A 13013-nucleotide genomic window follows, 5' to 3' on the forward strand; every position below is an offset into this window, starting at 1 on the left:
ACCTTTGAGTGGGCTATAGAGAGTGTGTCCACCCACACACGCCATCCTCCCCACTCATACTTGATGGCATGGTAGAGCAGAATACGAAAGATGTTGTACACCATCTCGGTGATCTTCTGCTCATCGGAGTTTTTAGGGTTGATGTAGCAAAGAGAAAACATCCAGTCCTGCCAAACGGAGCACTGAAGGAGACACCTGCAATATGCACATCCCACAAATAACATCTGCCTTACATGAGTAAGTCATGCAAGTCAACTCTGATCCTCTTAAGCAAGTTTTGAATTTATAATTACTGTTGGGAGTAAAAGGAGTCATTTTCAACGATATTCTACTTCCATGAAACTTAAAAAGCATGTAGGCCAAGAATCTTTCTGCCTCCGCTTAACATCTTTCCGTTCCGTATTCACATTATAACAGATTGATTTGATCATTTGTCCTTTCATATTTTCATTTGTTTGCTTCTTTGGCAACTGCAAAACAAAATGACAGCCAAGAAGTAAGTGAATACCAATTAAGAGTTGTTTCGTTTTTTCAATTCAACAGTGGAACTTGAAGAAGCACTCGCTGCTCATTAACTCAAGGCTAATTGTGTTGTTAATTGGGGTCAGTGTGTGTGTGTGTGTGTGTGTGTATGTGTGTGTGTGTGTGAGAAAGAAAGCAGGTATCACCAACTGTCAAAGATGGAAACACCTGCTGGAGATCATGTGCATGTCTAAGGAGGATTTAGCACCAATATGAATATGATGTGTAGCAACATGAGCCTTGTAAACGCTTGTTTCTTTGATAAATGAATCAGCAAGATAACGGATATTGTGTTCGAGTAGAAGGCCGTTTAAGTTCTGCTCACCGTCTGTTCTCTCGGCTGTTGCTGAACAGTTTGATCATGTCTGAAAGGAAGAGCCGCCGCACTTCCATCAGCTCCGTGCTGAGGGCGGAGTTCTTCAATAAGGTGGCTACCACCTTGAGAATCACTGAGATCACACACACACAAATATATACATATTGTCAATTTGATCAGAAAGCCAAGTTCTGAAGAACGAATAAAACTCATAACTGGCTTACTCGGGTTCTGGATCTTGACAGTGGAGTCGGGCTCGGGATGAGGTTTGTGGACTACCTGTGTGCACACCTGCTCCGTCAGAATCTGGTGGGTGGAGCAGCAGAGAAGACAGTCAGTCACACGTTCTGTGACGGATGGTGCAGTAACGTTGGGAGGAAAACGTTTTGTTACCTCATACAGAGTGTTGTAGGTCGTCACGGTCACAGTGTTGGTGTGCAGCATCAGCCTCTCTCCCAAGAGAGTGAAGAGGCTGTGTGTGTGCATGATCTCCACCTTCCTTCTGTGGGTAAACAAACACACACACACACATAATGGAAGAGTGGCTTGTTTAGAGCTCCCTAAACCACTGAAAGGATCAGTGAGTGCCGTCAGCTTGCTTCCCTATTCTCACCCTCAGGGAGCTCCGGCTCTGGAGACAAGTGTCAGGAACTGCCTGCTGTCATACATTTGGGGGAATTTCGTTGGGAGTTGTGCAGGATAACGACTAAGAATGGCTCCTAGATACCAACAGAGGCATACCATAGGTGAATGGGTTGAACGGTGCAAACAGCATAAGGGGCTGCTGTCACAATGCTGAGCCAAAACTGCTGCCACTTCCTCAAGGCGAGTTGGGACTTCCTAATAAGTTGACTTTTTGTTTTTTTTTGTATATTGCAGTGGCTGGCAAATTGGCCACTAAGGAGAAGAGTAGCACTTCTCAAAGCTGTATAAATATGGAAATTTGGGAAAAAAGGGCAAACCGAAGCTGAGGTAGAACTTATAATTCTGCTCAACCAAAGCGGCCAAAGATGACGTCCCTCTGTTTACCAGTTAATAAAAATACACTCAGATGGTTGAATACAGTTATAACACGGGCGTTTGAGCCAAGCTTATTTCATACATCCTGGCTTTTCTGTTTGTGATTTTATTTGTACAGCATGGCCTTCTAAAAAGTATCCACTCTTACAAATGTGTGATAACCATTTGGTTCTCATTCTTTATGAGCTACACTAGAGCTCAGAGTGAAAGGGACGGGTTTAAAAAGCATGAAAACTATTAAAGTGAGCGGTGAATGCAAGGTTCCCCCACTATTGCGAGCACATCTCCTCCATCCATTCCTGCATCCCACATTTTGAATCATAAGCTTTATTTTTATTTTTATTTATTTTGTTTATTTCGGGCATGTCAATTAAATCGTCATCATCACACTTCATCTTTGTTAAAATAATACAATACACATGGCCGAAAGTCCCGCCCCCATTACCCACAGGATAAAATCTTCATCATAATCTTTTCATATCTTTTGCATTTTACATTTTGACATAACATTTTCTTTTACTTATGACATTTTGACATAACATGCTTCAGCAGTACAGAGCTGATGAGGTCCAGCTCTAGTGTCCATATTTGTCCGACATGAGTGAACAACAGTCTCATCTTATAGCCGGGCATGACACAAAGTCAGTCAGTTTCTGGTTCAACTAATTGTTTGGATACAGAAGGGTTTTTTGTTATGCTCCCATGCCGTCTCAACACAGAGTCTGCTGATTCGTACCTTTCCATCCGTAAGCATTCTCCCTCCTTTCCACAAAATGCTGACAAATCCTTGTAGGTACTTTATTATTTATTTAGCTCTGTAGGACACTAACTGCACTAACTTTGCAACACCGGCAACCAGTCAAATTTCTTGTTTGCTCTTTTAATTGTCACTTTTTCAAAAGAGCGGCGAGATGAATCATCTCTCTGGATGTAAAACTGATTCATGAATTTTCTATTAGTTATGAACCTATTGTAATGTTGTTACACAACACAGTGTAGACAGCAGCCTTAGACGTGTAAAAGAAAGAGGGCTACTTATATTATATAGAGTATTTGTTTAAAAAGCGCTTACAGCGTGTACTTACAACCAACTACACAGCTATTACACTTGGTTACTTACTTGTGGCCCAAATGCTTGAGGAAGTACCCAAGGACTTTGAGGGATTGTACTCGAATGCTTTCACTCTTGGAGGCTATGAGCTTGTAGATCACCCTGGAATAGACACAAGCAACAAAAGCTGGCAAAAGCACACCGTCTTGACAGAATAAAATATAGCCCAGTTGATGAAAAGACCCTCCATTATTTAGTGACAGCCACTTTCCTTCACCGTAGATTTACATTAACATTGAATGGATGTCCTAATGAAAGCAGCGGCCTTTCCACAGTCAATTCCTTGGAACTCACAAACAGTGTTACACTGTGTCCATTTATATTTTATAGGATCACATGGGGTTAGTTTGATCATCCATGTCAGATTGTGAAATCAATATGTTAATAGTTAATTTTGCAAAGGTTGGCTTTTTTTTTGTCACTGAACTTATGAATTATTTATAAATCACATAGGCACACGGCAACAGCATAAGTGTTGGAAGATTAGGTTTATTTTGTGAAATCACCTCTTCATTTTGTGCCTGAGCAGTGAAGGGATTGCGTCTTCCCCAAAAGGGGGCTTACCGTATTCCATTCCTCTGGTCAAAAGCAGGGATCATGGAGGCTGGATGCTCAGACATGAGCGCCACCACCAACTGCAACACATCATGCAGATTCTCGTCCTGCAGACAAACCCGGGAGAGAAAGACAATGAGAGATAAACAGAAAGAGGAGCGGGTGAAGAGAGATAATACACTTTTTGTTCTCTGCACAGACTCTGCAGCAAATACGTAATCTATGTGCCTCCCTGGCCCTGTAGAATACACTTGGTACCCCCCTGGTACACCTTACAACAGTCCCGGGGAAGCGCCTGCCCATTGCACAATGGAAAACACGTTGCTGATTGAAATGATTAATTCAGCTGGCTGGTTAATCTAAATGCTGATAAAAAACAAACTTGAACAGAAAAGCTACGCCTAAGGTAAATGTGACCTTGGGTCAGGCATAGACTCTCACATACCTCATGCATTGTTAGCAAATAGTTGAGGATGCTCTGGAGCTCATCTTCCTTCACACCTCGGTCCTGAAATAACACAAAGATAGGAAAAACAGATTAAATGATGCATGAGGCAAATAATTGAAGAGGGGTCATTGCATTTACAAAAGGTAGGGTTAAGTCTGCCAATATTCAAAACGCATCACAGCGTTATTCAAGTGGCACAGTTAATAAGAAGGTGCTGGAAATGACTGGAGGAAGAACACTAAAGCGCTTTGGCCTCCAGTGTGTAATTTCTTTTTTATTGTCGGGTGTGTAATTGATACATGTGTGAGGAGATTAAACAGCCAGACACGTTATTTGCCTGTGAAGTTTGGGCTGGTGACAACCAGGCTTGTTTTCTCTTTAGTGTTAAAAGCCCTCTTATACAAACGCAGACTAACAAGTGGTATCTTTGCTTGATAAATGACTTAAATGCTTGAATAATTATGAATACGAAATAACTGTTTCATCACAACTGCTTTACTTCCACTTGAAGATGAATAACTAAATAGCATGGGATTTCTGAAGGAGCAGACTGGCAGAATGTTTTAAATGATAACACAGGAAGAGTTGGGAGTTGAATCTCCATATTTTCTCGATGCATCTTAAAATCAAACCGTGTGAGGGGCTGCGAGGCATGGAGACAGGTGGGTTATACCTTCAGGATGAGTTGCTTGAGGAAGAGAAGCATGAACGCCCGCAGAGAAATTATTTCTTTCTGGGTCGGCCTTGGACCATCTGTAGTTCCAGAGAGAGGAAAGCAATACAAGTGAGAAAGTATTGGAACCAAATAAGACATCTTCAAGTTTCTTTATCAACTGGTTTCCAGTCTAGTCTATATTTGTCATGAGTGCAGCACAAAGAGCTGTTTCCCACCTTGGAAACACAGACGTATTTGCACATCAACAATAGGTAGTATGTATTTTATATAAGGAACATGCAGGAGAAGTACATGAATATTCAACCCAAGTGTGTTTATCATGCATGCTGCATCTAAAGTGTGTAATCCAGACTCCCAGGTAGCCTTGGTCACAATATAGTGCTAAGGAGTCAGCTCAAGGTCACCACAAGGTCCAACACATCATTAAAACTACCCAGAATGCCTCTGCCAATTTACGGTCACTTAGGCACTTTGAACCTCATTCAACATCTGATGAGCTAAACACCGTCAGCAGATGTATGTTTGTTGTGCAGATACAGAAGAATGACAGAATACGACAGCGTGCATTGATTAACTGTCATATCGCAGAGCTGCTGCTGCTGCTGTATTGGTTTAGTTGGCAGAAGAATTAATTTTGACACGGTCAGATCCTATTCAATATGCTTGGCTCTTTTGTTTCTAACCAACAAGTGTTTTCACCCGAGTAAGCACACTAATGGGCTGCAGCAACAGACAGATCAATACAACACAGAGCTAATCAGTCATACACACACACACATCGCAAAATACAGGATACGGCATACATTACCACTATATAATACAACACAAGCATGAATCTTGAGATTAGCAGCACCCTCACTGTAGCACAAAGGCTCGATTTTGGCTGTAAAACCTGGCGTGCATTCATTCATTTCTCGTGTATCATGTGCAGCCAGCCAGGTGTAAACACCCTGACAATATCTTTTGCATTTGCAGATGTATTAAATTAAAGTAAATGGGCCAGATGCAACAGCAAAAGCCTTTCAGGGAACATTGGTGTTGCTCAATTGGAAGCTGCCCAATGTCTTCCCTTTCCTCTCAGCCCTGATAACCCCCAACCTACACCTTGACTGGACACATGTTCATTTAAAAGGGGGGAACAGCGCTCTGATGACAGATACAACAGCAGCAGACACCTGACCATCCTGCCGCTCCGCAAGCCAGTCAATGTAATCAATAATGAGGCTCCCTGAGGTTGCTGGAGGATGGTGATGCTGCCGCATGCCGACACTGATTAATAGAGTGAGAGAGGAAAACCCAGTGCAGGGACAGAAGCTGACATGAAAGGGATGATAAGAACATTATTACCGCAGCCACCGCATCCAAGTTATTCACAACCAATTATGCTCAGCAGCTCTGCACAGCTCTTGTTTCTCATTCACATATTGCTTTACTTCCTGCATCCCAAGGGCACGGGGAGAAAGGGTTTATTGAAAAAACAATTTATGCCAATGTGATTAATGTAGGAGTCTTATTTCAGCTTATAACTGATGATAATAAAGTCATGGCATACACAATAGCATGCAAACTACAAACACGTGTGGAAACTTTCCCATATAAAACAAGAGCAATAATGTTTTCACTCCCCAGATGCTTTTAAATAAAATAAAAACTGATGAAATACTCGAATGCAACACGTTTGATCACAGCAGCAGTAATTGACTTCCAGAATTCATCTCGATTTGTAACTAATTATGGCTGCTTAAACTGCTCTGATTATAGCATCTGTAAACAGCATTTTGACTTGAAATGGCAATGACTTGAAACATTTCGGAAGACACACGAGGCAAACATGAAGTGGGGGGAAATTGATGAGTGCTAGTGATTCATTTTCATGAGGAAAGTTGTTGATTGGCACGGAATTGCTGAAGTGAGAATATAAAAACTGTATTCTGTATTTTCCAAGTCTGATCTAAATTGTTTTTTTTCTTCTATGTTCATGATTTAACAACAGTTGAAAAGTGAAAGGTTATATAATGATCATATTTTTATATAACAAGTGGGAAATGGTTTTATTCCTACACATGATTGAACATGGTGGTGCCTCTTGTGGCTGAAATGAGTATTACAACAACAAACACGAGGGAAATGAGCCTATCCCGCTTTCACAGATGAAACAAAAATTTTAAATTATCCTGGCAAACCTGTTCTTAACTCATAAACACAGGGGCGAAATCAGAAAATAGGGAATACAATTCGTATTCTCAGTTGCCATTCTCATGAAAAATCTACCCAACCTCCATTTGCTTCGGTGTTTTTCACCGTGTGAAATGTGTAAATCTGAGTCACGTCAGTGTTGAAAGAAGAGCATGCCCGTTACCTGTAATCAGTCATTTGTGACTTGATTTTAATTAATCACAATGAAGGCACACATCAACAATCATATGCAAGCCTTGATCAGACGATTCCTCTTCATGTCCGTCGCTGGTACCTCTTGTAATTGGAACAAGACAGAACCAGCTGGAATTGAACGTGGTGACCGCTTTGTTGCACTCCTCATTGCTCACTATTTAGCAAAGCGTGATAGAGTGATAGAGATGGTGACGGATTATGTGGGAACATATCACAGACTGGGTGAAGTTGAGCAATGGGCATTCATCTCTGAACGCCTGCAGCAATTATGTGTATAACTGGATGATCCATGGCTTTAATACGATAGTTCTCTTTATTAAAACCTGAGGAGAGAAACAAGAGGGAGGCACTTCCAGAAACGGAGAGTGTAGCTGGAGGAACTCAATGTGAAATGTGTTCTATGTGTCCCTATAATTGAACACTTCATTATCTGCTTGGCTCCGTCCCTCTTTGGTTTGTCATTTCTCAGTTGAGAAAGACAGAGAGGAAAAACAGACCTGCGCAATCAAGCACAGATCAGTGGAACCAGACCCCCACTCGGAAAATTACCCACAGCAGGACGGCGATCCAGTTCCAGATACGTCTTCCCCTTACACTGACCATTACAAGCGCCTAAGACGTCAACAAGAATCAGCAGCATATTCACAGTTGTGTTGGAGAGGGCTGTATTTAGGTAAGGCTTAACTAGACAGGAAGTATACGAATGGGTATAATAAACATATAAACTCCACTTATTCTTCACCTCAAGAGTGTCCGAGGAAGTGGACGTGATAGACATAAAGTGATGTGAAAGGTTCCTCTGTCCAAGCTAAATGTAGCCTGTGGATTTGACCTTTCAACTTACGAGGCTCATATTATCCCTCCTAACCTTGTCTAGAAGTCACGACCACTATTAGTAGGACATTAATTGGGATCACTCCCAGCTCTAGCAGATCAAGAATATAGGCCGAGAGCCTTGATGTGGCATCTAAGTAGGCTATGCTGCTACATTCATGACAATCAGGTGAGAATGTGTTTTCTATAGCTGGGCCGGTCACATGTACATGTTAGTGCATGCAAGTTGTTATGTGTGTGCCTGCCTGGCTATCTAAGTGCTGCCGCTCTTCACTGCACTCGTACGTCAGCTCTCACTGATAACGCCACTCACAACCATGTCATCTCGGGAGCATAATGCCAGCACTCCGACTTAACACTCTTATCTCTGTCAGCACTGCTTGTGCTGTTCGCACCACCGGCTGCATGTTGAGATCCATGTGGAGACAATCCCATAATCAATAACAAATAATAATAATAATAATAATAATAAAACATTTCACATTTATTACCTTCAGGAAGGAAATTTAATAAGGCCTTGGTGCAGCGTAAACCGGGCTCTCCGTACCGTTGCAAAGCAACCCATATACCACAACATAGTTTTAGAGAAGAATAATGGCAAGCAGAAAGGATGTGACAGGTCAAGGAGACTTTTACTTCCAGCCCAGCCTGCCTTGTCACATACTGGTGTTTCATAGAGAGGGGATGACAGTCATATACTGGCCCAGGTTTCAGAGGCACCCACACCAAGCACCCTAGCAGGATGACAGTACTGATGTGGCGCGTCTGCCTCACTGTCACCTCCGGTGATGGCCACGGTCCTAACAGCTGACAGGCAAGTGCTTCCATGTGGGGATGAGTCACTTGAAATGCGGGGGGGAGCTGATGCCATTTCAGGAAGACACTTTGATAGCAGGCTTGCGACTGCGCACAATGCTTGTGATTGGTTCACTCCCAGTGATTCCGTATCATCAAGAACACTGAACTTCAGTTGGATGAGATGAGAACCCAAATCATAAATGGGGTCAATACGCTTACCGAGCCCCTTGGGTGCAATGCCGCTGCCGTCTGCAGGGTTGACGGTCCAGTGGTAGTACTTTAGCGTGTGCATGAGCTGAAGCACCGTGCCCACTCGACGAATGGTGTTGTAGATGGTCGCCGTGCCGATGAACTCGGCAGAAAGGTACGTGTACAGAGAGAGCTGCACCTGCAGTGGGAACACACGTATACATGTATTCATGTTAGTGAGTGCACGGTGTGATTAATCCCCTCAACCTTAAACCTTTTAAACTAACCAAGACATGTTTCTGTGCGGGACTGTGCCAGCTGAGGCTTTTATCCTTGCTGCTAGGCCTCTGACCCTATATTACTTAATTTCATAAATTGTCGCAGCTCCACTCTGTTCAGTGATGATTAGCATGTCCTGTGTAATTAGCAACAGACCTGACGAGAATCCTTAATTCCACCACAGCCACAGCTATAAACACTGAGGGCTTTTCCCCCCACCCCATATGTCATACATTAATATGTGATTTATGATGCTGTGTGGTTACAATCTAAGCATGATGTGGTTTGAGGCTAAGTTAAACACTGGAGATAAGTGAACACCAGGCTGTTGGTAATCTAATTTCTATGAGAACAGGGAAGTAAAATGCACTTACAAAATCATATTTGCCTACTAGTTCAAGGTTATGGGCCCATGTAATTAATGCATATTGCAGGCTGCCATAACTCACACAGCGGGCTCTCCCTGTGCAGCTTGAGGATAGGGACAGAGGGAACATGGACTTGGTGGCATGTCCTAAGGGAAAGAGCCAATGTAGCTAAAAGTGTTCTAACCCACTTCATTACCTCAGTGTTATTTTTTTTAGAGGAGTGTCGCAGGCTAGCCTCCAGACACTTTTGTGTTTATTTCCTCCTGTTATTTATTCATGGCGTGGCCCTGCAGCAGCATTCCTGAAGCAAATGTATTTGACACACAAACGCAGCTCCTTTGATATACCTCATCCCCCTTTTTCATGGGTCATCATTTAAAATGAGTGTGGGGGAATTTGGAACATTAAAAAAAAAAAAACTTGGCTAGGTTGAAGACAGGAAAATGGAGCAAGTGATGAACTCTGCAACCATGTAATGTCTTATAAATGGCACTTGGCACTGGTTTGGTCAATGTCAGTAGTGTCCTAAAAGTAAACTGTCAAGAGGGGAAACTGCATAATATTCTCATAATACCTCAACTGTGTCAACATTTGGCTCATTAATATGAGTATCAGAAGAATATGGGAAGGCAATTTTTCCACCTTTAATTGTATTTCACCACTATGTTTTATAACTTGAGTGTTATAAATACTTAACAGGCAAACTGTCCATCCCTTATTCCTCAGAAACACAGTCACATGTTTCAATTCTCATCTTTATAGAAGGAATTATGAAGCGAAGGAATGGTGACGCCTTCTCTGGTTGACAGCTCCTGATATGCATCCACCTCAGCTCACATGCAAGATGATATTGGTCCCCACGTGGGCTGGGATACCTGGAGGAGCTCACCTTGGCAGGGGTGTGAATCCAAATGGCAGCATTGAACAGGATGTGGTCACACAGCTGCTTCAGCAGTGGTGCCCCATGTGTCAGACCATCCAGATACTTTGCAAAGGAGAGGAACTGCTCTAGTACCGTCCTGGTGATGTGGACACGCGATGACTGTGTGAAGAAGCACAAAAGCATGTTAAATAATAATAATAATAATAATATCCCCAAGCCTTTTCTGCTATAAGCATCCCCTTATCTGTTCAGATACTGACTGCATTACGAACCTAAAAAAAATCCTGCAAAATTGAACAGGTGTATTGTTATTCATGTATGTATTATTACTGTTTCTAGTGATTTGGTCTGCTTTGTGTGCTCTTTGAAATAAGCATGCATTTTGGTTATTACATTACATGTAGACTCATTTTAAAGGATCACTTGGTTTTGTGTATTTTTGTTACGTAGCAGCTGGTTATTATGTTGGCATAATGTGATATATATTGATCTACTTAGTCATTTTGTCAAGTTACTGAATCTAAACTAGATTTATGCCTCTACCAGCCAGTCAAGTTGATGTCCAAAATGTCATCACATCATCATTTATTATCTTATTAGACATTTGTATGAAATGATCACAACCAGCATATGGATTCATGAGTTATTGTCGAAAATGTGTCTGTGTTTTATGAGGTCACAAGTGTCCCAAAATCTCATGATTTCATCCAAAAACTTGAGGTGATCTGGAGATATCGTGTTGACGAGAATGAGACATATGGATGAACATCCCGAAGCTTTCGCCAGCACGGAGCATAAAAATAATGTTGATATAAAATGTAGTCGAGCTGTAGAAGCTTGACTTTGCGGAGAATTTCACTTTGACGGAGTGATTGGAACCGGTCCTGTCTGGCACCTGTTCTCTGCCCAGGTGGGGACTCGGTGAGGGCAGGAGAGTGGGAAAAATGAAGGTGTGGTATAAACAGATCACGAACAGATGGTGTGATATGTGGTTGTGTGAAACCTGGCAGCGGGAAGGAGGCAAGAAAAAAAAAAAAAACTGCAGCTTTCAGGTGCCGACTCTGCCTGGCTGTTAGTTAACAGCAGCTGAAGCCAGCAGGCAGGCAAGTCACTGAGTGACAAAGTGGAGACATTTCTCAGGGCTCTCAAAGAGCCAGCACTCCTGGGAGGCCGGCAAGCTGCTAGATCTGCATCACAGAATGGGTAAATAAAGATTGATGTGGAAAGAGAGAAACCAGGGGAGTGACAGGGAAAGAGAGGTAGTCTCGAGGTGTTCTTCTTCCAGCTCTGTTTAATTCAAAGACACATTCAGAACTCTGCTACAGGCAATGAGAGATCAGAATGCTGACGGGGCGAGGAGAGTGCAGACAAGATATAGTGCACCTTGGAAGCAGGGAGAGTGAAAGAAGTTTCAAAAGCAGATGGGCTTTTCAGTGAAGAACGTGTCAAAATATCAGTGAATCATTTCCTATTCATCATAGGAGAAACGTTGGACATATTCCTTTTAGTAATCACTGTTGATAGTGAGAGTATTAGTCTACATGTATTGGGATCTCTAGAGAAAATGTCAAAGACTGCTTGAACGTGATCAATCAATACTAATCTACAAATGGAAAACAGAATCTTGTCCCGTTTGTTTAGTTTATTTTGAAATATCAAGTCCCTTAAAACTGTCACTGAGGTTAGGAAATATTTGCAATGTGTTAAGGAAGCTCCACCATACCTTCTCTAAGAGGTATCCAATCACCAAGAAGCCTTTCCCTCCCAGCATCTGCTCCTGCATGGCCACAGAGCTCTTGAGCAGCTCAATCAGAAAGACCAGAAGAGTGGCGCTGCAAAACAAGAATACATAACATACCTCAGACGGGGATAAAGTATCCATCCATTCACACACTCACCGGGTGGTGGAGGAGGCGTTCTTAGAACTACAGCATGAGCAGACAGTGTGAAAAAACAAGGTCATTTTCAGAGGATGTCAGCAATCAGCTGGGCACTCTGCTACATTCATCCCTTTTGACTTCAGATGAAAGCCACACTGGACTCTCTGGGGGCAGAGTGGTCAGTTTTAACAGGGTGTGTGTGTGTGTGTGTGTATGCGTGTGAGGTGGGAGAAAGGGGTCCGAGGGGTCCGAGGGGACCAGGCAGTGCACTGCAGACGATCCCTCTCTTTGTCAAAGGGCTTTTCAGTTGAACCCTCTTGGCTGAGCGACAGTAGTGCTTGGTGACACTTTTTAATCGGCTTTCCCTCACATCCTCTAGTGGCCTCCGCTCGAGCACAACAATCACAACCACACAATCACTCCTGTGCAGGCTTGACCACAGATGCTGCACATGCACTACATGCATGCAGGCTCATACACTCCGTTTGTCTACCCAGTCAGTTTTCAGTTCACTCTGCTTAGCAATAATTGAGTCAAGGGGACAACATATAGGCGTGGGAGACTGTAAACTCTTAGTTTAGCCTCTGATCCTTTACTGCAAGCACAGCTTCCTTCCAATTTGGCAGAGCATAAGGTGACTGACGTTATATTACTGCTATCTGGAATTCAATGTGATATGAGATTAGATGTTTATTGAAAGGGGGGGGGAAGAAATGAAATCTCTATTCCAGGCTGCTGCTGAG

General features: G+C 42.7%; 1 protein-coding gene across 4 annotated transcripts in view; it reads right to left on the reverse strand.

The window, feature by feature from the left end:
- Nucleotides 1-13013, reverse strand: part of nbeab (neurobeachin b) — a gene marked incomplete at its 5' end in the record, with an annotated part of 172100 nt that overhangs the window by 106609 nt on the left and 52478 nt on the right. For all 4 annotated transcript variants that reach the window (XM_084019133.1, XM_084019131.1, XM_084019132.1 and 1 more), the window contains 11 exons: nt 3-195; nt 848-971; nt 1063-1144; nt 1232-1340; nt 2979-3071; nt 3534-3631; nt 3970-4032; nt 4646-4725; nt 8891-9059; nt 10397-10549; nt 12114-12222. In XM_084019133.1, coding sequence (XP_083875259.1) covers nt 3-195; nt 848-971; nt 1063-1144; nt 1232-1340; nt 2979-3071; nt 3534-3631; nt 3970-4032; nt 4646-4725; nt 8891-9059; nt 10397-10549; nt 12114-12222 — 1273 coding nt within the window. The remainder of the gene's footprint in view (nt 1-2; nt 196-847; nt 972-1062; nt 1145-1231; nt 1341-2978; nt 3072-3533; nt 3632-3969; nt 4033-4645; nt 4726-8890; nt 9060-10396; nt 10550-12113; nt 12223-13013) is intronic.

This window comes from Eutrigla gurnardus, assembly GCF_963514095.1.
Source record: "Eutrigla gurnardus genome assembly, chromosome: 10".
Taxonomy (NCBI): Eukaryota; Metazoa; Chordata; class Actinopteri; order Perciformes; family Triglidae; genus Eutrigla; species Eutrigla gurnardus.